General features: G+C 55.3%; 1 protein-coding gene across 12 annotated transcripts in view; it reads left to right on the top strand.

Moving 5' to 3' along the window:
• The window catches only part of TNK2 (tyrosine kinase non receptor 2), a 42210-nt gene extending 19606 nt beyond the window's left edge, over positions 1 to 22604 (top strand). For 2 of the 12 annotated variants that reach the window (XM_032481196.1, XM_032481211.1), the window contains 15 exons: positions 3238 to 3418; positions 4445 to 4515; positions 6387 to 6641; positions 7765 to 7917; positions 8426 to 8703; positions 10156 to 10282; positions 10653 to 10799; positions 10885 to 10979; positions 15922 to 16116; positions 17472 to 17563; positions 18125 to 18241; positions 18899 to 20244; positions 20342 to 20437; positions 20606 to 20733; positions 21803 to 22604. In XM_032481196.1, the coding sequence (XP_032337087.1) occupies positions 3238 to 3418; positions 4445 to 4515; positions 6387 to 6641; positions 7765 to 7917; positions 8426 to 8703; positions 10156 to 10282; positions 10653 to 10799; positions 10885 to 10979; positions 15922 to 16116; positions 17472 to 17563; positions 18125 to 18241; positions 18899 to 20244; positions 20342 to 20437; positions 20606 to 20733; positions 21803 to 21809 (3288 nt within the window). In that variant the 3' untranslated portion in view covers positions 21810 to 22604. Of the gene's footprint in view, positions 1 to 3237; positions 3419 to 4444; positions 4516 to 6386; positions 6642 to 7764; positions 7918 to 8425; positions 8704 to 10155; positions 10283 to 10652; positions 10800 to 10884; positions 10980 to 15921; positions 16117 to 17471; positions 17564 to 18124; positions 18242 to 18898; positions 20245 to 20341; positions 20438 to 20470; positions 20738 to 21802 lie in introns of those variants that run through there. The other 10 variants (XM_032481158.1, XM_032481152.1, XM_032481156.1 and 7 more) reach the window with 10 other exon arrangements.
• Positions 22605 to 24344: the final 1740 nt, after the last annotated feature.

Raw genomic sequence — 24344 nt, 5'->3', positions numbered from 1 at the left:
TGGGGGACACCGCAGCAGTGCTCTGTGCTCCACAAAGATACTGGGGTTGGAGGGGGACTTAGGGGAAGGGCGGGGACTTGTCTAGGGTCACCCTGACTGCTTTCTCACTGGGATCCCAATGTTCTTTCCCGTCTTCCCACACACCCCTACGCAGAGCAGCCTTGTGTCTGGGGTTGGGGAGCAGGGAGAGGAGTACCTAGTGGAGCAGGGAGATTTGTTAGCCGGTATTTCAGGGAAAAGGAACAGGCCAGACTGCTTTCTAAGCAGCTTCTTCAGGGGAGGGGTCTCTGAGCCTCCCCCGGCCCCCACCACCCAGGGCAGAGCTGGTCTCAGGAGTTGCTGCCTCCTACTCTCGAGGAGGTAGAATGAGGGGCCCGGAGCCCTGGGACTTGGGGGCTGAGGAGGAAGTGATGGGGGCCCTCAGACCGCTTGCCCTCATTGCAGGCCCCATGTTGAGCTGAGCCATGTGAGGGGTGGAATCACTTTGCTCCAGGGACAGGAGAGTGGTTCTAGCTGGCCCCGTCTGGTCAGGCCACGGAAAGATGCTGCCTAGGTTAGGCTTTCTTCTGGAAAGCAGTGGTGCCCTGCCTTCTTAAGCCCACACCCCCTTGTTTGTTTACAGATGGCTTTGTTGAGAATAAATGAGTTAATATAGCTAAGTGTATAGAACTTGTGCCCAACATATAGTTAACTATAGTTGAAGTGTTAGTTATTTTTTATTCTTATTAAATAAAATTAATAGAAATACAATATAACTTGTTTACTGTGTGTGTGTGTGTGTGTGTGTGTTGTGTGTGTGTGTATTCAGTCAACATAATGCCTCCTGTAACATATAAGAGAGATAAGAGGAGATCAGTGATAACATTTCATGTATTCTAATATGTCACTGTGGCATTATGAAGTAGTCAGATGTTAAGACCTCAGGTAGAACCACTATGGAGGCAACATCTACAAGGGCTGACCGAGAGGAGAGTTTTGAAATAATAAGGTTGGGCTGCCTCAAGTGACATTCTTCTGAATTAGTGGACAACTTTTGGTAAGTTCTAAACAAAGCAAAAGACCAGTTTTCCCTCACTGTACACAGTAGTTCTATTCCAGGAAAATTAAGTATGAAAACTGCAAACATACTTTCTTTTTCATATGGACAGTGGAATTCACTTCTCAAGATGATTATACACAATTTTTCACCTGCATGAATTAAGTTGTGTGAGCTTTGGGACAGTGTGTGAGACTGTGTTCTTGTCCCCCAGCCACCCACTAAATACCCTAGTGGTCCCTCAGCACGTGACAATCAAAAATGTCCCCTAGGGGGCTGTACAGCCCTCGTGAGAACTGTCCGCCATCCCAGTAAAGGGTTACGGCTTAAAGTTTGGAAACTCTTCTGGCCCAGCCACCTTGGTGAAGGAGCCAGGATTTGAACTGAGGGCTTCTCGTTCCCATTTGTCGCTCTTTGTGCTGCCTGGGAAAGCCTGAGCTCCTGGCACTGGGTTGGCAGCCCCACTGGGAACTGGGGGCAGGAGCCTCATGCTGGTCCTGGGCTGAGAGTGCCTGCTTCTCTTAATATGACCTGTGATGAGAACTGGGGGATGAGCCACCTCTGAGTTGGGAGGAGAGGATCTCAGGGCAGCTGGCCTTTTCCCTCATGCCTCTCTTCTTTGGTGGGGATTGAGCACAGGTCAGGGGCTTGACAGGCCCTTAGCTCCGAGGAGTCTTACTCATACAGGGATGGATTTGGTGTCAGGTGAGCGAGGCTGCCTAGCTGTGGGGCTACCACCGGCCTCTTTCTCTGGGCCCCAGAGGGTGTAGGTTGGTGCTCACTCACTGGTGGCCCCTTGGCTGATTGTGGCCTGCACGTCGTTTTGTTTGGCCAGCAAAGCATATCCATGTGTGTGCATGTGTGTATTTCAAACTTGAATTAGTTGACATAGTTCAGAAGTCAGGAGGAAGATATAATGTCAAGTGAAAACAAGGAACAGAACGGTGTGGGTTATGGGTGAGTATTTGTATGGGGAAAACAAATCTGGAAGACTTGTCAGAGCCCTTATATGTCAGAGCCCTTAATGGCAGCTGACTTGGGGATGGAGAGCTTGGTGGCTGTGCAGTAAGACAGGGAGTGAAACTTTATGGCTCCTGTGTGCCTTTTGAATATTTTACCATGTGCATGTATTACCTTTTCCAAAAAAATTTTTAATGGTAATATTTCACATATTCAGAATTCTGGTATTTTCTTGAAAAAAATTGAAAGCTTTGACAGTACTGGGCCACAGTCTGTTGTGACAGCTGTTGACTGCAGCTGATTACTGCTGCATCCTTGGGCCACGTCTGAAAGCCCACCCCAGCCTCTGTCCTTCCCTCTCATCTTCCCCTCCTGTGATCCCAGAAGATACTCAAGTGGCGGCTTGTGGAGTGGTCTTTGGACGGGGGCAAGGGAGGCTCCTGAGATGTCAGGCATTAGGGAGGGACATAGCTAGAGCTCATCTAGTCCCTGTCGGGTCCGTCAGGTCTGGGTAGCTCATGGATAGCTCTCAAGGGACACTATCCCTTCCAAAATTGTTCATTAAAACTTTATGAATAAGAATGTATATATTTTCCTGGAGACACGATTGATAGTTACTCTCAGATTCTCAAAAGGCTTGTGATACCAGGATAGTTTACGAGCCAATGGGAATGACTACTTATTGTTATAGGGGGAAAGCAGGTGGAAGGGGATAAATTGGGAATTTGAGATTTGCAAATACTACTGTATATAAAATAGATTTTAAAAAACCAGATTTCTTCTGTGAAGCACAGGGAACTGTATTCAATATCTTGTAGTAACCTATAATGAAAAAGAATATGAAAATGAATATATATATATATGTATGACTGAAACATGCTGTACACCAGAAATTGATACATTGTAACTGACTATACTTAAAAAAAAAAAAAAGCCAATGGAGACCCCTGAGAACAGAGTTTGATCTCAGGCCACTCAGCCATGGATGAGAGATTTGGGGAGTAAGACCCTAACTCCAGGGCCTGGGCTGAATCCCATCTGCTCTAATTCTACCCCTATTGTCACAGGAAGCAAGCCAGGTGGGTACAGTCTTTTCTGTACAGCTGCTTTGGGAAGCAGGAAGGTGGTTTGAATCCTTCCCTGCAGCAGCATAGTAGGATGTAGGTGAACCCAGTGCACAGGGCAAGGTCACCTCTTACCTCCCTGCGTCTCATGGTCCCTGAGCCATTCTCTCCCCACAGAGGCTGGGGAGCAGCAGCATGCAGCCAGAGGAGGGCACAGGCTGGTTGCTGGATCTGCTGTCCGAGGTGCAGCTGCAGCAGTATTTCCTGCGGCTCCGTGACGACCTCAACGTTACCCGCCTGTCCCACTTCGAGTATGTCAAGAATGAGGACCTGGAGAAGATTGGCATGGGCCGGCCTGGTAGGTAGGGGCGTTGGCCTCACTTGTCATTGCCCCACTGACCATTTACCTCATCTATCCTCAGGACTGCCAACCACATAGAAGAGCCCTCCCCACTTTATTCTTTCGGATGGCAGAGCTGAGAACTCTCCCTGCCTATCTGAGAGCCCCCATGGTGGGGCAGTGGGCATCAGTAGATACTGCACACAGTGAATGCATGAGACCGGTTTGCAGTTGTGAAGGTGAACTGGAGTTAGAGGATTCTTATATCTCTGGCTACTCAGGATTAACTGCATACTCTGTTTTGTTTGTGCAGATATTTGTAGGATGTGTTTCTTCCATCTCCTCCTCTATAAATGTAGAGTTGAGTCTGTTCTGTTCACTGTTCAGCACTAGAGGGGTTGATGGCCAGAGATCTGTGTGGAGAAGGGAAGATAAAAACCCTCGGGTGGTTTACTTCTTGTCTCTTAATCTCTCTCTTTCTTTCTCTGTCTCTCTCACAAAGATCTGTTCCATAAGTTGAACTGATTTCTTTTTTATGTATTTATCGTAAAAGTAGTGACTGTAGCATCTAGAAGTCACGGTGTTTCTTACAGAACATTAGAAACTTTTTAGTACATTCAACCTAAAATAGCTAAATAAGTAATAATATGCTAAATTAGACACTAATTTATGCTGCTTTTTAGCTTGGAGAGTTGATGTCCGATGCCAGTTACATAATAAAATTTTGTGGGAGAGAAGCTCAAAATTGGGAAAAATTCTGTCCTTTACCTTGATTTCTTAATTTTTCTTGAGAATTGGCATAAGAGCACTACTGTTCAATTTCGGTGGTTAAACACTTCCATTCAGTTTGAGAACCCCTGCCTAGAAGTGGAATGCAATGACCCTCTGGTTGATGGCGGCCCCTGGTTGGTGGGGTGGCTTGTTTCCTTGGGCAGTATCTAGTGATAGACTCCCCCTAGGGGGACTGAGGAAGCCTGCAACAGGCAGCAACCTCTGAGGGTTGTGAGTGCCTAAGCAGCACAAGGTTCCCCTTCCTCCCCACAGGCCAGCGGCGACTGTGGGAGGCTGTGAAGAGGAGGAAGGCCATGTGCAAACGCAAGTCATGGATGAGCAAGGTGGGTGGACAAGGAGGGAGGGGCTGCCCACTGGGGCTCGCTCTGATGTTGTCCTGGGAGCTTTCCCCGTTCTTGGCACTATAATCTCGCACTTTGTACAGACCTCCCTCCTCTGGGGTCTTATCAGGCAGGGTACTTTTAGAGCTGCCTGGCTAAGTGTCTGTCTCCGCCAGAGCTGGCGCTGAGTGGCCTGTGTGCAGTGGTGGCTTCATGTCCCCTCGTGCTGGGCAGGGAACAGGCGCTCGTTGACAGGTGCGCCGTAACGTGAGCCCTTGCTCTGTCTGAATGTTGGGGCCGGTGTCCAGTGTGGGGCAGTGGGACTGTCTAGACCTAGGACATCTTTGCTTTCCCACTCCCCCACCTCCCTAGTCTGTGCAGGGTTTCTCTTGTCCACCGGCCCTGCTAACAGCTTCCTTCCCCCCAGCCTGCCCCCATCCCCCCTGCCCTAATTTGGGTCTGTGGAGTGGTGAGTCCCTGGTGTGACTCAGTGGAACTTTGCCCATTGTCTGGAAGACAATGCGAGAGGAAGTGAACCAGCCGGGCCTTCCCTCCCCACTTCTGGCCTCAGGGCTGAGGTGGGGGGCGGGCAGGGCAGAACAGCTGGACTGGGATTGGGCAGCAGAGATTTTCTGGCTGTGATCTGGCAAAGGGGCTGTCTCTTGGGATCCTGTGGCCTTTTCTGGGGACACTGTTCTGGTCCCTTGCCCAGGTTTTAGGGAAGGATGAGTGTGTTGGGGCGGGTGAAGGCAGAAGGAAAGAGCTGTACTGTGTGCACGATTCAGTCAGGGGGTCTTGGATCTACCACTGACTCAAAGGAGGTCCCCAGGCCAGTCAGGGAACATCTCCAGGCTTGAGGCATGTCTTCAGTAAAACCTTGCCGGCCACACTTGCCCAGCTCACCTCTTGGGGCTGTAGGGAGGGTCCCAGGAGAGAAAGGCTGTAAAGGACCTTGTCAACTGAATGTTGCATGCAAACATAAGGGATTCCAGTTACTGGAAAGAAGGATGGAACGGTGGCCAGAAGAGGCCCTCAGATTGGAGATCCCCTCACCCTATACAGACAAGCCTCTGCCAACCTTGAGGGTCAGGGGCCCAACTGGGCAAAGTGTGTGGCCTGAAGCCAAGGCTTTGCATGCCCTGATGGGGTGACCAGGTCAAACCAACAAGCCGCTCTGACCCTCAGGGCTTCCCTCCTGTCCCCTGACCTTTGGCCCCCTCCCTCTCCAGCCCAGGTTACAGAGTGCTCTCCAACCTTTCCTCTTTCTGAGCCCTCAGCTCTAGGCACTCCCTCCAGAAGCCTAGCTGTCTTCCCAGGCCCTCCCCAGTAAGGCCTTGCTTCATCTACCCGACCCCCCTCCCCAAACACACACTCACCGTCCAACCTCAGGCTCAAATTATCCTCTCACTTGGCAGGATGAAGGGCAGCCGACTCCCTGGGGAGGGTGGAGACAGACAGCGCCAAATGGGCAACTCAGAGAAGGGGCCAGGGCTAAAAATGGACAGGAGGTGTTTGTGAGGGCCCCTCAGTCTCCTGCCCACCTGCTCGGGTGAGGGGCTGGAGTCTGTGCCGGGTAGGGGTACAAAGAGGGATGAGTGGGGCAGAAGGTGGAGCATGGAGTGATTTCGGGCTGTTCCTGACCCCACAGCTGGGTGTGGGGCCACAGCAGCCACAGGCTACATGCCTGGCCGTCCATTTCTGGCACAAATCCTGAGGCCTCTCTGGGTAGGGGGTGGTTCCCGTTTGAGGATGTGGTTGGGAGTGGGCGTAGGCCTCCCAGGGGCTGCCCCCTGGAATTTTGGCTAAGCTAGGACCTGGAGGCCTAGCTGAGGACCTGGTGGGGCAGGACTGAGTGACTAGCTCTGGGGCCTCAGGGTTCCATCTGGCCCCTGGCTGCCTTCAAACAGATGTTCAGTGGAAAGCGGCTGGAGGCTGAGTTCCCCCCTCATCACTCTCAGAGCACCTTCCGGAAGACCTCGCCTACCCCTGGGGGCCCAGCAGGGGAGGGGTCCCTGCAGAGCCTTACCTGCCTCATTGGGGAGAAGGACTTGAATCTCTTCGAGAAGCTGGGAGATGGCTCCTTTGGTGTGGTGCGCAGGGGCGAGTGGGACGCCCCCTCGGGGAAGACGGTGAGCTTTCTGGGTCCTGTGGGGTGGCTGAGGGGAAGGCTCCTAAGGAACTCTGGCAGAGGCCACACTCTGCCCTCTAAGGTGGATCTGTCCCCTCTCCTGGGATGTGAAGAGGGATGGGGACAGATCCAGCATGGCCTGTCCTGGGGTCCATCTGTGCTCAGGTTTAACTAGACACATCTGTTTCTTTTCTCAATTGTAAAACTAATTTACTTATAATAAAAGTTTGAAAACTTTTAAAAATAAGGAGAAAAATTGCCTGTAATTCCACCACTCAGAGGAAACAGAGTTAGCATTTCCACCCTTTTCACTCCTCAGGTATTTTGTTGAATTTAGTTAAGATACAAATTTTGAATTCAATTTTTTAAATCTTGCCCTTTCATCTTAGTATAGTATTTAAAATTTTTTCACCCAGAGGGATGGATAGCATGTGCGCAGTAAAGCATACAGTTCTTGAGTATGCAACTCAGTGAATTTTCACATGTGCATGGGCCCGTGCAACCACCACCCGGATTGGGATATAGAGCATCTCTGTCACCCCAGAACCCCTCAGGCCTCTTCCTCTGAGTAGCCCCTAACTGAATGCTCCCTTGACTATTCCCCTTCCCAGAACAGGGAAACCACTCTTCTGACTTCTGTCACTGTAGATTAATTTTATGGCTATATATACATATGAGCTTTGTGGGGGGTTATTAGGTTTATTTATTCATTTTTTTTTAATTGAGATACTGAGGGTTGAACCGAGGACCTCATACATGCTAGGCATGCACTCTACCACTGAGCTATACCCTCCCCCATGGCATTATATTTAAAGCATTTTCCTTCTACACCAAAAATATTTTTTATTGCAACACTTTAATATCCTATCATCATGCCTCATCTTTTCCCTTATGGTAGTCACCCAGGCATTCCCATAGAAACAGGAGGCCCAGCTTGTGGCCATTGTGGGTCAGCCACCTGCCCTCCCCTAACCAGGCCACAGGCTTCTGTGACACACTCACCCCTCCAGATGAGCAGGTCTGAGGCAGGGATGTTTGAGCCAAGCTGGAGGGAGGAGCAGGTCAGCCCAGAGTGTCGGGGGCTGGAGCCTGTCCTGACTGCCTGCCATCTCCGCTCCGTCCAGGTGAGTGTTGCTGTGAAGTGCCTGAAGCCTGATGTACTGAGCCAGCCAGAGGCCATGGACGACTTCATCCGGGAGGTCAACGCCATGCACTCGCTCGACCACCGAAACCTCATTCGCCTCTATGGTGTGGTGCTCACGCCGCCCATGAAGATGGTGAGTACTGTGGGCAGAGGGGTGCAGGGGGCAGGGAGGGGCCTGTTGTCTTGGGCCCACAGGTCCACCACTCCTCCTGCCTGTACTGGGGTTACTCTGTCCATCCTGACAAAGGTCACAGGTCCTCCAGATCCTGCTTTGGTCCCAGCCTGATGTGGCAGAGGGGCTCACAGGCCTAACCCAGCACTGATTGTGTCTGTTGGAGCTCCGTCCATGTCCGGATTTTGCTTGTGTTCACTAGCAGAGAGTTGCACCCATGGGAGGGACTGGCCCCAGAGTTTAGTTTTTGGCATTGCTAACCTGAGACTCTTTGGGTTGCTTCTCTGGGCCTCAGTTTCCTACATTGCCTGGAGGAAGAGGCTTGGGAGGCTGTAGGACTCCTGGAGGTCCCTGGAGGACAGACCAGGAAGGAGCAAGGAGGGTGGCTCTGGCAGGCCTCCAGGGAAGGGGCTGAGGAAGGGGCAGGGCTCAGCCACACTTATTTCTCCCTCCTCCTCTGTGGCCTCAGGTGACAGAGCTGGCGCCTCTGGGATCATTGTTGGACCGGCTGCGCAAGCACCAGGGCCACTTCCTTCTGGGTACTCTGAGCCGCTATGCTGTGCAGGTGGCTGAGGGCATGGGCTACCTGGAGTCCAAGCGCTTTATTCACCGTGACCTGGCCGCCCGCAATCTGTTGTTGGCCACCCGTGACCTGGTCAAGATCGGGGACTTCGGGCTGATGCGAGCTCTGCCCCAGAATGACGACCACTACGTCATGCAGGAGCATCGCAAGGTGCCCTTTGCCTGGTGAGGGGCAGGGGCTGCTGGCTCAAGGGGCCTGGACCCCACTCTGCCCTGACGTGGTCCCTACGCACCCAGGCCTCAGAGCTTCCAGGGCCTTCTGTACTCCCATCAGCCCTCGTCTCTTCAGGGCCTGGGGTGCCCTTGTGTGGCCATCCATTCACTCATCCATCCAGAAATTCTCGATGCCCACGTACCAGGTGCTAGAATGCACAGGGATAAGTGTTGTGGGGACCCATAGAGGCTTTCTGGAGGACCCAGTGTTAAGCTCATAAAATATCAGAATTTAGCCAGGCAGAGACTAGTTGGTAAGCATGTTCCAGGTAGAGTTGGGGGCACACAGGGCCTTACAGACTGTGACAGGATGTTCACCTGCACACTGGGGTGGTACCTGGCCCTGCCCTGGCTCCTGTGTGAGCTTATCCTGTGTTGAGACCGTCATGATCCTCTGCTATCAGAGGCACACAAAGGAGTATGATCTCCTTGCTTTAGATTGGGAGGAGTCAGTCCAGTTCTACCATCCAGAAAACCGTTCTAACTCAGGATGTACAATCACCCTAATTAATTGCTGACTTTATACCTTGGGTGACCACGCATCCTGGTTCATGGCTGATGTCCTGGAGTAATTAATAGCACCCCCTTTCATACTCAGGCATCCTGGTTTGAATGGTAAACTATAAGGTCAGCTTTTCTTGTGTGGCCCCCTTAAACTGTGTAAAGTGAGCAGATTATTTTTATCCCCATTTCACAGGTGAGGAACATGGGACTTAGAGGTCTTGGGTGACTTTCCCTGGGTTACCATCCCCTTTGAGTGGCAGGGCCAGCTCTCTAGTCCCACGAGAGGCCTTTGATTCTCCCATCAAGGCTGGCTTCCTCCTCACTCTCTGTGCCTCAGTCTGTCCTGAATGAATACCTCTTTGCTAGCTTCACTGGAGTGGCATTTTTTCCCTCACCCTAAAGGGGGCCCCAGAGGGAGTGAGGATATTTGGGTGAAGTGCGTGTGACTGTTCCCACCCATTTTGCTTCTTCCCCAGTCCCTATCCAAATTTCCCACCCACACCTTCCTGCTGAAATGACCCAAATCCTCGGATCCTGCCCAAAATCTGGAAATTGTCATCCTCCCACCACAGTTAGAAAACAGCCTGAGATCTTATCCCCGCTGCGCCACCCCTTTCGCCCCTCCTGGAGCCTCTGCTTCCCTGATGTGGGAAGGTCCCCCTCTTCCCGTCCCCCTCTTCCCACCCCAGGCTACATGTGGATAAAAGACCTGAGCGGCGATGATGTTGTCCAAGTCTGTGCACCCCGTAGTTGAGACGCCCCTGCCCTGTCCCTGTGTCCCTGGTACCTACTGTACTGGGCACATGGGGCAACAACACATGAGCATTTTAGGTCCACTGGGGCTGACGCAGGGGCGGGTGTGTTCTGAGAGGCCTCCTCTTTTACCCCTGCCTTTGCCAGGTGTGCCCCTGAGAGCCTGAAGACTCGCACATTTTCCCATGCCAGCGACACCTGGATGTTCGGGGTGACGCTATGGGAGATGTTTACCTATGGCCAGGAGCCCTGGATTGGCCTCAATGGCAGTCAGGTGAGGGGGCTGGGGCTGTGCTCCCCACAGGGCAGCTGGGGGTTGATTCGATCCCTGGCTCATAACCCAGCCCTGCTGGAGTCCCTGTTAACCATGTCCTGTGTCAGCACAACCCTTCAGATGGCTGAGCAAGGGGCACGGCCCCTGTGGTCAGGAGCGGTGGCCTGGGGCTTGCTCGCCGTCTTGCCTATGCTCTAGCCCCTTGTTTGGAGGCCCCAGACCTGGGGATGAGGGTCAGAGGCCCAGGGCAGTGGCAGAGCTCTTCTGGGGTGCAGGCATGGCAGCCTGTAGTTCCAGCTGTTCCATGGGTGGGGGGAAGGTGGGGGCTGGGTGCTCTTCTTGTTCTCACACTGCACCATTCCACCACCAGATCCTGCATAAGATTGACAAGGAGGGAGAGCGTCTGCCCCGGCCCGAGGACTGCCCCCAGGACATCTACAATGTCATGGTCCAGTGCTGGGCTCATAAGCCAGAGGACAGACCCACGTTTGTGGCCCTGCGGGACTTCCTGCTGGAGGTGAGGACTGGTCTGCTCACAGAGGCTGAGGTTTCCAAACAGGGATCAGCCCCAAGGTGGACAATGACCTCTCTCTGCCCCCCAGGCCCAGCCCACTGACATGCGGGCCCTTCAGGACTTTGAGGAACCAGACAAGCTGCACATCCAGATGAACGATGTCATCACTGTCATCGAGGGGAGGTAGGGAGCGTCGGGGCTGCACCTGCACTGCCTTGAAGGGCACAGGGTGGAGGGGCCTGGGGCTGAGAGTTCTTCTGTCCTTGTGACAACACATGGGCTCCTGCAGCAAGAGGGGAGCAGGCCTGGTCCACTCCTGAGTGCTTCACATTAGGTATGCAGGTACTGTGGCTCAGAGGGGTTTTCTCTTCCTGGCGCCTCCTCTGTCACCCTTTTCCCGCTTGGCTCCAGCCCTGACTGTGTGGGTCAGGACCAAACTACCGTTATGGCGAGGCATAGAAAGCGGGGCAGCATGGCCTCGGGGCCCAACCAGGGACTCTGGGACTCCTGGATGGTCCTCCTCTTATCCTACCCCCCCTTCCCCCTCCCAGGATAAGGACTCTGGACTCCCACCTGGGTGCCCTTCAGTAGCTCAGAGCAGCCTCTGCCCTCCCACTGTGCCCCACTGCTCCCTCCCAGAGCTCCCCTCCATCCTTTGCTGAGCCTCCCACCCTGGCTCCTTTGTCCCCAGGCTGCCCTGGCAGGGCCTCTATTCCTGACCCCTCCCTCTCCCTCACACCTGGCAACACATGTCTGCCTGCAGGCAGCATCTCATAAGTCACGTCTCCTACCTGCAGCCCCTGAGGTTCAAGCCCGCCCCTCTGTGGAGGCCCCACCTACCACTCACCCCACCCTTTTGTTATCCGATCCGCAGGGTGTCTGAGGAACTGGTTGAGGCAGGGCAGGCTACAGCTGCCTTTGCGGTAGGGGGTGAGCATGGAGGACCAGGAAGAGGAGCGAGGCAGAGGAAATTCCCTGCACTCCTGGCTCCTCTGACTCCTCTGACTTGGAGCCAGGCAGGGATGGGAGCAGGGACTGCTTCCTACAGAGCCCTTTCTACCTGGACTTCAGGTTCGGGGGTCTGGGGCCTTTGGTTGAACCTTGTGCCTCATGGGGGTTTGGTGAGAGGAGCCTCTGGGTCTGAGTCAGAGTGATGGAGTGGATCCTGGAGCCGGCTGTGGAGGAGCATGACCTGTACCTGCTGTGGCCCTGGCATCTCTTCTGCAGGCCAGGACTCCCTTAGGGTCCAGTATCTGGGAATAAAAATGACATACCAACAGGTTGAGGGGGGGTGAGGTATGGTTGGGGAGTTAGTGGTGGACAGAAGCAGAAAGCTGCTGGAAGGAGAGAAGCCTGGAGACAGGAAGGAGTATAGTCTGTGGTTTGGAGCTGAGGGGAGGGACTGCAGTGTGGCAGTCTGGGGAGCGTTCTGGAAATAGGAAGACTGGGGTGAGGGCCCTTCTGGAGGTGCATGGTAGGACCTTTGGCTAGAGTCTGAGCCTACAACCATTCCCAGCTCCAGGAGCCAGAGGGCCTTGGACCTGAACCCTCTTGTGCCCTGTGGTCCCCAGGTCTTTTCTTCCTCCATCCCTTGCTCTCAGTGAGGGCCCATGTACCAGGGCCCAGTGTTCCCCAGGGGGTGACTCAGGGGCTTCATGGGTTTCTGGGGCACTTGTCTCTGGAGCTGGCGCCCTCGGTCACCACCGGAGCGAGGCGGGGAGCAGGAGGGGTCGGGGAGCCACTCCTCCTGGGAGGCCACGTGGGCAGGCCCTGCCCCGCCCTTCCGTCACCGGCTAGGGTTGGCCCAGCTGCTGCCTCCACTGCTGCCTGCCAGTGTGGGCTTGCCGGACTCCCCCCCAGGGCTACCAGCCCAACTTGGACCACAGGGCCTGCCCTTGGTCCCTGGAGCTGCTCAGAAGGTGGGAGTTGAGGGGCAGGAGGCACGACAGCCGGTGAGGCTTTGGGAGTGGGCCTGTGTGTCGGTGGTACCAGAGCTTTAACTGCCCCCTTGTTTCCTCAGTGCCCGAAGTGTGTTTGTTTGGCAGGCTCTGTCTCCATGTCTCCGGGTGGATGGGCTCTCTGTGGGTGTCCCTTTGGGTCTGGGTTTGTACGTGTGTGGGTCTTAGTCTGTTTCGCCGTCTCTCCTTAGCCCGGTGCTCAGCTGTCTCTTGTCTGTGCTTTTCTGCTAGGCTGGGATTCCTTCTTGTGGAAGCTGTCTCCGGTGTTTGTTTCCTAGTCCAGAGTCTGGCAGTGCCCTTGCCCCTGGCTCTGCCTGATTCGTTAGACTCCGTGCTTTTTGGGGTACCAGGCAGTGAGCACAGAGAGAACACCAGATATTCTGTGAGCCAACTTGTGAGGCTCTGACTGGACTATGAGGGACAGAGGATGACCACTCTTTTCCAGAGGGTCTTACTGGGAGGCTGGGATGGCTGGCAGTACTTCGATGTTCTGTTTTCACGAAGTGGGGCAGGAAGACAGAGGTTTTGAAGTCCGTGTGCAGGCCCTTGGCCTGGCCTGGTCCCTGGGGCCTCTGCTTCCTGTAGTAGGTGGGGGAGGGGGGGCAAAGGGTATGTGTTGTCCCTTAAGGCCAGGGGCTGCTGGGGACACCCGGAGAGAAGTGCGTAGGATGGTGTTTTGAGCAGAATTTAAGCCACATTTGTCAGCCGTTTTGGGACTAGGTAGGCCAGGACTGGGACAAGGGGCTGAGGTTTCCGGAGGCTGGTCCCAAGTAGAGCTGGGGCCGCCTTAGGCGGTTCTCAGCCCAGGCCCTTCCCAAGTGCTGCTTCACAGCTTGCCTGTCCCAGGATGCTGACAGGCATCCTGTTAGAGGTGCCTGTCTGTGCTGCAGGGGCTGCACCCTCTTGTTGCTATAAAGACTCTAGGCTGTTCTTGGAGGGGAAAGGGAGGTGTGTGGCCAGAGCAGGCTGGGTGAGAAGCAGCTGGACTGCTGGCACCTCCACCCCACTGAGCCTCAAGGGGGACGGTGGGCAGGGTGGCAGCATCTCCGGCGTCGTCGGAGTTGACCTTTGTTGGGAGGATGCTGCTTCTGTGCTTGGGATGTTGTTCCCGAGGTGGTCTTTCTTTCTCATGCGTAGTCTGCACTCCTGACTCCCCCTTATGCAGTAGCAAAGCCTTTCTGAGACTTGGCGTCAGGACTTCTAGCAGTGATCAAGGGAGCCCTTTCTTCCAGGCCTGGCTCTTCCCTCGGCCATACCTGTAACAAAAGGAGGTGGGCTTGGCTCTGCGTTCACTCTCAGAAATGGGTCTGGGGAGGCTTCTGAGTGAGGGGCTGTGTTGGGAAAAGGAAAGGAGCGGAGGGAGTGACCTCCTGCTAGTCTGGCCTTACTCAGGGTCCACTGGGAGGGCGTGGTCACGGTGTAAACCTGGCCTTGGACGTGAGTCTGTTGCACTGTGCGCTGCTTCTCCACCTTAGTTAATGAGCACCTCTGAAGAGGTGTGGAGAGCAGAGTCCAGTGTCCAGCTGTGGGCTTGGTGTCTGAGACTGTTCTGTGGAGGGGCATGCGGGACCCAGAGGGCCCATGGGTGTTGGGGGACAGCAGCAGGGGGTCCGGATGCCAGGCGTTCCCCAGCCTGCCTCTTGACCTCAGCCGGTCGGTCGGTGGCTGGAGGGTAGGGAGGAGAGGCGTTTCTCTCTTTGGATTGGCCCTGCTATTTTTGGATGGGCTTTGTCCCTTCCCGTGTGTTGTCCTCTCTTCTTCCTTCCTTGCCTGCCCTTCCCACCCGGAGGGCAGCGTGGTAATCACAGGGTTGCTGTGTCTGTGGTGGCCGGCCTGCAGCCTTGTTGGCAAGGAGGCTGGGTTCCCAGCCTTCCTCTGCCACACCTCTTGGCTCCCCAAGGATTGCTGTGCTCGTGGGGTGCAACTTTTGGTCTCTCGAAGGGGCTACTTGGGGATCGTGCTGCCCCGGTGGCCGCATCACCTCACGGAGGAGGATCTAGGTGCTCAGGCCTCACTGCCTCCTGCCAGCCTTCACCTTCCCCAACCCCTCTGCTCTGGCTGCAGTTTGGAGGAAGCCTCTCTTTACGCTCCTGGCATGGACAGGTGATGTACGGGTTGGGGGTTGGCAGTGGAGGCCTGCAGCTTGGTGCCACACGCGTCCACCACAGCAGTATGAGGCTTTCACCACCTCTGCGGTAGCCCAGATTCTGCCCCTGCCCTGAGGTGTGAGTGACCCCAGCAGCAGGTGCAGGAGCCTCATGACCTATTGGCTTTTTGGCATTTGAAGCATCTAGGAGGGCGCTCTGTTCTTTCTTGCCCACCTAGCCTGGCTCCCACCCCAACCCCAGTCCTGGACTTAGGCTGCGTCAATAGATTTTGTGTCTATCGAGTTTAGAGCGAAGGACTGGTGGTCCCACAGTCCAGCCACACTGGGAGGCTAGGTTCCCTTTTGGACCCCTTGTTTAAGATGAAAGTAGAGCTCTCCCCGCAAGGAGGTGGATGGGGGCAAGGGTGAGGGGCCCAACGGTCCTGGCAAGGGGAGGCAGAAGGCACTGGGGACATGTAAACTGGTGCGTGATAGCGTGGGTTGCCCCAAGTGCTTCCAAACTGATGAAAGGCTGCCTGAGGAGATAGATTGTGGTTGGAGGGCTTGGCCCTAAGCCCAGTGCTAAGGCCATGGTGCTCCCTTGAGCCAATGTAGCTCAGAACTGGAACTGGGCTGAAGGGTGGAATCGGGTGGCCAGGAGAGGACTGGGGCTTAGGCGTGGCCAGAGGAGGAGGGAGGTGAGGTGGTGGTATGAGACTAACAACTGGATTTGCATCCTGTGTCTGCTGCGCTCTTTTTGGTAACTGTAGGCAAGTCATGTCACTTGTTTGAACCTGTTTCCTTATTTGTAAACTGTAGGCAGAGCTGTCTGACCCACCCTAGGGTAAGGCTGTGTACAAATGCCAGGCCCTGCACTGGGGGAGTGGCAGGTCCTGGAGAGCTGCCAGGAGGAGGTGGGCTGATGGTAGACTACTCTGATCCTGAGGCCTTAGCCCTTGTACACCCTTCTGCCAAAGTGGTCAGATACCATGGCTGAAGAGAGCATGGTATGAAGGGGCCCCCACTCCTTGGGGCTGTCCCACCACGCTCTGGTGTTCACCATGTCATCTCTGTTGGACAGGGCTGAGAATTACTGGTGGCGAGGGCAGAACACACGGACGCTGTGTGTGGGGCCCTTCCCTCGAAACGTGGTGACCTCCGTGGCTGGCCTGTCGGCCCAGGACATCAGCCAGCCCCTGCAGAATAGCTTCATCCACACGGGGCATGGCGACAGCGACCCCCGCCACTGCTGGGGCTTCCCCGACAAGATCGACGAGTGAGTACAGGCAGCACCCCACCTGGAGCTCCAGGATCAGCAGCCCCCTCTCCGGGCACATGGCTCTCCAGGCTTCCGAGGTCCCCGTTACAACCGTGGGCCAAGGGTTCCTGTTTAGCAGCTTTTCCTTGTAGGCGGAACTGGGATTGGTGCTTCAAAGGATGGACCTACTTTTTCTTTCAGTGGAAAGGCCCCCAGGTTCCCACCTTAATTCCCTCTGACACTCTGGCCTTTGGAAAATGGACTTCAGAACAGCCTTTAGAAGCAGTTCAATAGGAAAGCCTCTCTTGATCCCCAGCACTTGGGTAGCAGTTTCCCTTCCTCTGCTGCTAGTATGGGAGTCCTGGAGACGGGAGCTGCTGGCTCAGGCCCAGGGCCGCGAGGCACAGAAAAAGTTCCCTGTGGGGAAACTTCAAAGGAAGTGTTAGGCAGCAGCCCCAGCACCCTAACCTGTCTGCTCGCTCTGGGCCTGAGAGGGGGGTTCAGTCTCCTCTAAGTGAAAGAATAGGTCATCTGGGGGCATCTGGGGAGGATACTCAGGAGAATTAGTCACTTCCTGGTTGCCCCGCCCCAGGGAGCCACCTGAGCTCCTCCCGCCAGGCCTAATCCGCTGGTCCCACTCATGGCTGCGCTCTCCCCTGACTTCTCTGGACACATGTCTCCAACCCAAGTGGCACAGCACAGCAGGCCCTTCAGGCCTGCCCCTGCACACCAGAATGCTAAGCTCTGGGAGGGTGGCCCTCTCTCACCTCACAAGAGCCAGGCAGGGGCCGGAGAGCGCAGACACCCTCCAGAAGGAGGCCTGGAGCCCTCTGCCTGCTCCCAGGGCGCCATGCCATGGCCAGCCCCATTCTTCTGGCTTTCATCAGCCTCAGTGACTTAAGTCCCAGATCCTGACAGTCGGCACAGCGCAGTGGTGGCCCAGCTGCTACCCCACCTCCAGGCCACCCTGACCGGGCCATGTGGCCCAGGTGCTGCAGGGCCTGGCAGAGAGGCTGTGTCAGCAGGTTGCTGCCGGGCGTGGGCTGGGGCACTGTGGGGGTGTAGAGGGCCAGCTCTGCCCTTGTAGGGTGTCCTTGGAGCCCCTGCAGTCCTAGAATTTTCAACCTGTGGTCAGGAATTCATTCTCTGCCCACCCCCCCACAGTACCCTCCCTTGGTCACAGCTAAATCTACAGAAGGGAGCCACTGGGAGTTGGAAGTCCTGTGCTCCAGACCCATATCTGCAAGGGGCTAGGGCGAGATGGTTCTGTTCTCTGTCTGACCCCAGGGCACAAGCCCAGCTCTCCTCTGGAGTGTCCTCACTGCCACCACCCCACACCCTTCGCCGCCTCTGACCTGCTTCTCTCCCCACAGGCTGTATCTGGGAAATCCCATGGACCCTCCTGACCTGCTGAGCGTGGAACTGAGCACCTCCAGACCCACCCAGCATCTGGGCAGGGTGAAAAGTAAGGGTTCCCGTGACCCTGGGTCCCCTAGTTTATCAGCTGTCTCCTCAGGCCACCCTGAGCCGCCTGTTCCTGCTCTGGGATGGTTGGGTCAGGGCAGCAGGGGGACAGCTGTGTCCCTGGCTCCAGCTGGGCGTGGGGCGGACGGTGAGAGGCAGCTGTATCCGCCGAGGTGGGTATCCTCGGTCGGTCCTGAGCTGGCCTGCCCGCTTCCCCCCTCCCTCCTACTCCCCACCGTGCTCAGATCCTGGCTCTCCTCACTCCCCCTAATCCTGCTCTCCTCTCCTGAGCCAAAACCACCCCATGGGCTCCATCTTGGCCAGGAGCCTCATCCATCTCCCAGATCCTGGGCCTGTCGCTCCGGAACATGGTTTTCCCATCCTGCCGCCCCACTGCTTCCCATTGCTGCTGGGTTTGTCCGTTCACTTGCGCCTATTCACGGCTCTCTCTCTCTCCTCCCCACCCCCATGCTCTGCCCTCTTGTCTGGCTCTGTCTCGCCTCCCTTGTCCTCTGTTGCTCCTGCTCTGCCCCCTCTACTCTCTGCATGGCCTTTCTTGCAGGGGAGCCTCCACCTCGCCCTCCGCAGCCTGTCATCTTCACTCAGAGTAAGTGGGGCTGCTCTCGGTGCCTTGGCCCCTGCCCCCGCCCCCTCTCTTCTCTCATTCCTCTTCTGGAAGGTACAGAGCCCTGGCTGGCTGGCCGGGTGGGAGGGGAAGCGGGTGTGTGCTGTGAGCTTTTGCTGCTGACCTGGCCCAGCATGCCTGCCTCTCCCCCCACCCCCAAAAGCCTGGGCTTCTGGGACAAGCGTATGATCCTGGCGCCCACCTCTGCCTCTCCCTGCCATTGCCTGGCCCTGCCTCACTCCCTTTGGGGCCTGTGGAGGCTGTGTCTGGGCTCTCATGCCAGCTGATCAGGAGCTCTATCCTCTAAGGATAGTGCCTCTTGCCCTTGACGGTGGGAGCTTGCCCAGAACCACCTCGCCTGCACTAATGGTGTGCCGTAACTGGGCAGTGATTACTAACCAGGGCCCAGGAGCAGGGGTACTTGGGGCCTTGTGTTGATGGAGGGGGTGTCAGAGGCAGACAGGTGTGGGGTGTTGCTTGCTCTAGCTGAGATGGCGGCAGGGACTCACCACCCCCAGAAAGGCTGACTGCATCTGGACCAGGTTCTGCCCTCTGTGGTTTGAATAGGGTCTGTGCGCACTGAGAATTTTGACAGCTGAGGGCTGACTTCTGGGGGAACTAGGAGTGAGCAGTAGGTGGGGGATGCTTGGCTATCTTGCCCACACCCCCACCTTTCCCATCCCCCTGCCTGACTCTGCCTCCCTGTCGCAGAACCAACCTATGACCCTGTGAGTGAGGACCAAGACCCCCTGTCCAGCGACTTAAAGAGGCTGGGCCTGCGGAAGCCAGGACTGCCCCGAGGCCTGTGGCTAGCGAAGCCCTCGGCCCGGGTGCCAGGCACCAAGGCAGGCCACGGTGGCGGTGAAGTCACACTCATCGACTTTGGTGAGGAGCCCGTGGTCCCAGCCCCTCAGCCTTGTGCGCCCTCACTGGCACAGCTGGCCATGGATGCCTGCTCCTTGCTGGACAAGACCCCGCCGCAGAGTCCCACGCGGGCACTGCCCCGGCCCCTGCATCCCACGCCTGTGGTGGACTGGGATGCACGCCCGCTGCCCCCGCCTCCTGCCTATGATGATGTGGCCCAAGATGAGGATGACTTTGAGGTCTGCTCCATCAACAGCACCCTGGTGGGTGCAGGGGTCTCTGCTGGGCTCAGCCAGGGCGAGACCAATTATGCCTTTGTGCCTGAGCCGGCGCGGCTCCTCCCTCCGCTGGAGGACAACCTGTTCCTCCCACCTCAGGGTGGGGGCAAGCCGCCCAACTCAGCCGAGACCACAGAGATCTTCCAGGCGCTGCAGCAGGAGTGCATGCGGCAGCTGCAGGTCCCGGCCGGCTCTCTGGTCCCCTCGCCCAGCCCTGGGGGTGACGACAAGCCCCAGGTTCCACCCCGGGTGCCCATCCCCCCAAGGCCCACACGCCCACGTGGTGAGCTGTCTCCAGCCCCTTCGGGAGAGGAGGAAGCAGGGCGCTGGCCTGGGCCTGCCTCCCCTCCCCGGGTGCCTCCCCGGGAGCCCCTGTCCCCTCAAGGCTCGAGGACCCCCAGCCCCCTCGTGCCACCCGGCAGCTCCCCACTGCCACCTCGGCTGTCCAGCTCACCTGGGAAGACCATGCCCACCACCCAAAGCTTCGCCTCAGACCCCAAGTATGCCACACCCCAGGTGATCCAGGCACCTGGCTCCCGGGCTGGCCCCTGCATCTTACCCATCGTCCGAGATGGCAAGAAGATCAGCAGCACCCACTACTACCTGCTGCCTGAGCGCCCGCCCTACCTGGAGCGCTACCAGCGCTTCCTGCGTGAGGCCCAGAGCCCTGAAGAGCCGGCCCCTGTGCCTGTGCCCCTGCTGCTACCCCCACCCAGCACCCCGGCCCCTGCTGCCCCCACTGCCACCGTTCGACCAATGCCCCAGGCTGCCCCAGACCCCAAGGCCAACTTCTCCACCAACAACAGCAACCCAGGGGCCCGGCCACCAACCCTGAGGGCCACTGCTCGGCTGCTGCAGAGGGGCTGCCCTGGGGACGGGACAGAGGCTGGACGGCCAGCAGACAAGATCCAGATGGTGAGTAGCAGGCCTGGCTCAGGGCAAGGAGGGGCAGGGGCCCAGGGAACCCAGAGGAAGGGGCCTGTGGTGCTGACGGGTGGGTGGGTGTGCCCAGCTGCAGGCCATGGTGCATGGGGTGACCACAGAGGAGTGCCAGGCGGCCCTGCAGAGCCACGGCTGGAGCGTGCAGAGGGCTGCCCAGTATCTGAAGGTACCGCCACCTCCTGCCCACTCTGGCTTTCAGGGACCCTGAAGACTGGTTCTGCGGCTCTCTTCCCACCCACCCCTTCCCTGCCCCCACCTCAGCTTTCCTCTGCCCTACCCTGATCCGTACCCCTCGGCCCCAGTGTGTCCCATGGCACCGCCCTCTGCCCTTTAGGTGGAGCAGCTCTTTGGGTTAGGTCTGCGGCCACGAGGCGAGTGCCACAAAGTTCTGGAGATGTTCGACTGGAACCTGGAGCAGGCTGGCTGCCACCTTCTGGGCTCCTGCGGCCCCGCCCACCACAAGTGAGCGAGCCCCACACCTGCCACCTCCTGTCCCTGAGGGTGTTCCAGAGCACACCACTCTGGGAAAAGCCAACCCCTCGCGGGCCACACACAGCCAGAGACATAGGGCTCCCCAGCTGGGAGGAGAGAAGGGGGCCCCAATCCTGGGGTGCAGACATTTCTCGGTGAATACAGTTTCACCTTGCACATCTATCTAGACTTCAGAGCCACTTTGTTCAAATGAACTGAGTAAAAGGAATTGGTGCCTCTCTGGGCGCTGGGGGCTGGCTTCCTGAGCGGGCCCCAGCGAGCAGCAGTGTAGGTTCCAGTGATTTAAACAACTGCTTCTCACCTCTTCATTTCCTGTTTCAGTTCAGAGTAACACTTAGAAGTTCTAATGCCTTTTCAAAGGAATGTCTAACCAAAAAAAAATTCATTACTTTCCTGTAAAAAATTTATGTAATTTATGTTGTGTATATATATATATGTGTGTGTGTGTGTGTATAAAACAAAATACACAGACATGTAAATAATGTACACGATACAGAATATAAACTCATACAAGTGAAAGTTTTACCACGTCAAAAAGTGGTGCAGTCCTCTCCTGGTAGGTGCTGGCGGCTGACAGCCTGAGTTAGAGCCCAGCCTTCTCATGCATGGTGTCAGCTTATCTCCTTTCCTGATCTCTCAGGGTCCTCATCTGTGAGATGTGTGTAAATGACAGTGTCTACCTCACAGAGGTGGGTAGAAGAATTAACAAGGGATGCAGCTGTCACACCACGCAGCCAGTGTCTGGCCCATGGGATGCCATGTTAGCTGGTATTTTGCGGTAACCACATTATCTCGTGGTTATTCTTACTAATTTGTATCAGTTAATCTAATATACAATACTGCTGTTCTCTTATATTTAGTTTATTAAAGATGGCATCCCAGGTTGATAAGTTCCAAAATCATTGCCTAGAACCACTAGTTTCCAGCTGACTCGGCAGGCACCGAGGCCCTCTCGCCCCCGCCCACACTAGACATTCCCTACTCTGTTGCACCGACCCCTGTTGATGGAGGGGCTTTCTGGTTGTTTCCCATCCTTTAGGCGCTGAGATGTCTGGAGAGCCAGAGGGTCTGCCCTGAAAGAACCACTTGAGCCTGTCCAGCTGACAAGGGCAGGGAGACGCCCTGCCCAGGCCTGGAGGGCCTGCTGCGCCCGCTGTTCCCAGTGGCAGAGTGAGGCTTAGGCAGCAGGAGGCTGGGAGCACCGCCTCGCCTGTCCCTCCCTCACCCCGTGCTGTCCCTGCAACTTCGGAGCTCTCATCCCTCAGCCGAGGTGCAGGAAGGAGCCTCTTGAAGGAGGCCTGGGGGTGGCCTCAGCAGGCCCCGCAGCTGACCTGCTTCTGGCTCCAGTCCCTGGTAGGGCCTGTGGCTGGAGTGTGTACCCAGGCCCTGTCGGTGGGGAAGTGAGGCTTGACCCAGGCGAGGAGGGTGTGTTGGCCACACAGAAAGGTGCACCAGCACCATGGGGGCTGGGCCCTTTATTAGGGAGCCCCTGGCAGGCAGTTGGGGTGTCAGAAAGGATGTGACTTACAGCCTCACCATGGACATGTTGTAGGACTTGGCCGGTCTTAGGATCTTGTGCCTGGAAATAGCCTGATGTGGCTTGTGTAGCAGAGCAAGGGTGCCAGATCGTTCTCTGGCAGGGACCAGGGCCCAAGGCCCCAGGGTTGGAAGGAGACCAAGGGGGCAGCTGCCCTGGAGGGACACCAGTGCGTCCTCTTTGACCCAGCTCTTCCCCTGTGCTGTTCCATGTCTTCCCACCAGCCTCTGTCGCCAAAGTTGCTGCCCCAGCTATGAATATTTGCTTCTTCCAGAGAAATAAAGTTAGTTTCTATTTTATGTTACTTACTTGTGTCTGCCTGTTTCTTTGCCTGTTGGTCAGACGCCTGAGGTCTGGGCTCCCCAAGCCACTGCCATCTGTCCCAGGCAGCAGGCCCTGTAGCACCACCTGTGGGCAGAGGGAGGAAGTGCAGGCCTGGCTGACCCTAAGGGGTCTCTCCCCTACAGAGGCTGGCAGAGGGCAGAGCACCCATCTGATGAAGTCACTGACTCACAGTCCCCAGCTTTTGCTCCAGAGTTCCATGAGGCAGGATATACTGCAGGACAGAGTACAGTAACTCAGTTAGCTGGAGCTAAGCCAGATACTTTGATAATACAGACGGCCTCAATATGTATAAGTATTTTAATTTTCCTTTTCTGAATATCTAATAATTTACATGGCTCAAAATTCAAAATGTACTAAAGAGTATACAGTGAAATTTCCCACCCCAGCTGCCACCTCCCCTCTCCAGAGGCTGCCTTTATTATCATCAGTTTCTGGTGTGTTTCTTATTTTTACCCTTTACAGTATTTTGAAGAGTTCCATAGCTGTACTGAAAGGGCATCCCCACTCTTGTTTAGGGTTGCATGGATATGGGTGTTCCATAATCTCTTTAACCAGGCCCCTTTTGATGGACGGATATTTGGTGGTTTCCAGTCCTTTGCAATTACAGCTGTTGCAGCCATAAATGGTGAACGTGGGTTATTCTTCACTTGCAAGGCAATCTGAAGGATGAGTCCCCAGAAGTGGTGCTCCTGAGTCAGAGTGTGTGTGCAGTCGTGAGGGATCCTGCCGGCTTTCTCTCCATACAGGAGGCTGTTCCCCATGTCAGATGCTAGTGTGAGAGGTTTCCATGTGGTACCGCAGCTGTCTGGTTTCTCAGTCTGACATGTGAAACATGGTGTCTATAGTTTTAATTTGCATGTCTCTAATGAATGAATAAACATTAAAAAAATAAGTTGGGTCATATATATTTCCTTTTCTATGAGCTACCTGTTAGTAGCCTTGAGCCATTAAAAAAGTTAGATTATTAGTCTGTTTCTTACTGGTTTTTAGGAATTTACTGGATCAAGAAATATAGCCCTTTGAACTTTACCATTATTATCATCTGAACTTTAGGAAAAGAGGTAAATCATAAGAAAGTAAGCTGATGGCTTGAATTTACAAAAGACAAAGGCCACTCAGGATGGGTCTGGGGCACTGTCCTTAGTGTCTGGGGCTCTAGGCTGGCTTGCGTGGTGGGCCTTCAAGCCTGGGAGGTTGATATCCTTCAGATCCAAACATGTTCTGTGTACCCTGTTCCCTAAGGCAAGAATTGAATTATATTTAGCTGCAATTAAAAAAAATCAGTCAAATATAATATCATAAAAGGGGAAAAGTTAGTATTAAGTTAACTTTGGGCATTGCTGCTAGACCTGGATTTCATTTTCAGCTGTTGGATCTTAGAAAAGTTTCTTAACCTTTCTGAGCCTGTAGACTGGGGGAAATTAAATCCTCCTTTATAGAATGGTGAGGATTAAATGAGGTCATATAGGTAGAACATTTTGCTAAGTTCATGGGCCATGATAAGTACCCAATAACCTGAGTCACAATGCATTTTGTTTCTTCATGTTCCTGCCTATCTTTGCCAATCAGTAGCTTGTATTATACACTGAACAACTCTGTATACAATTGTCTTCTTTTCCCATTCCTCCCCTTTTTGGAAACAATTTGTTCTTTTGCTACAAAGTCATTCCTATTTTTTTAGATTTGGGCATTTTTGACT

This window comes from Camelus ferus, chromosome 1 (assembly GCF_009834535.1).
Source record: "Camelus ferus isolate YT-003-E chromosome 1, BCGSAC_Cfer_1.0, whole genome shotgun sequence".
NCBI classification, from domain to species: domain Eukaryota; kingdom Metazoa; phylum Chordata; class Mammalia; order Artiodactyla; family Camelidae; genus Camelus; species Camelus ferus.
This window is presented reverse-complemented; position numbering and strand designations above follow the sequence as displayed.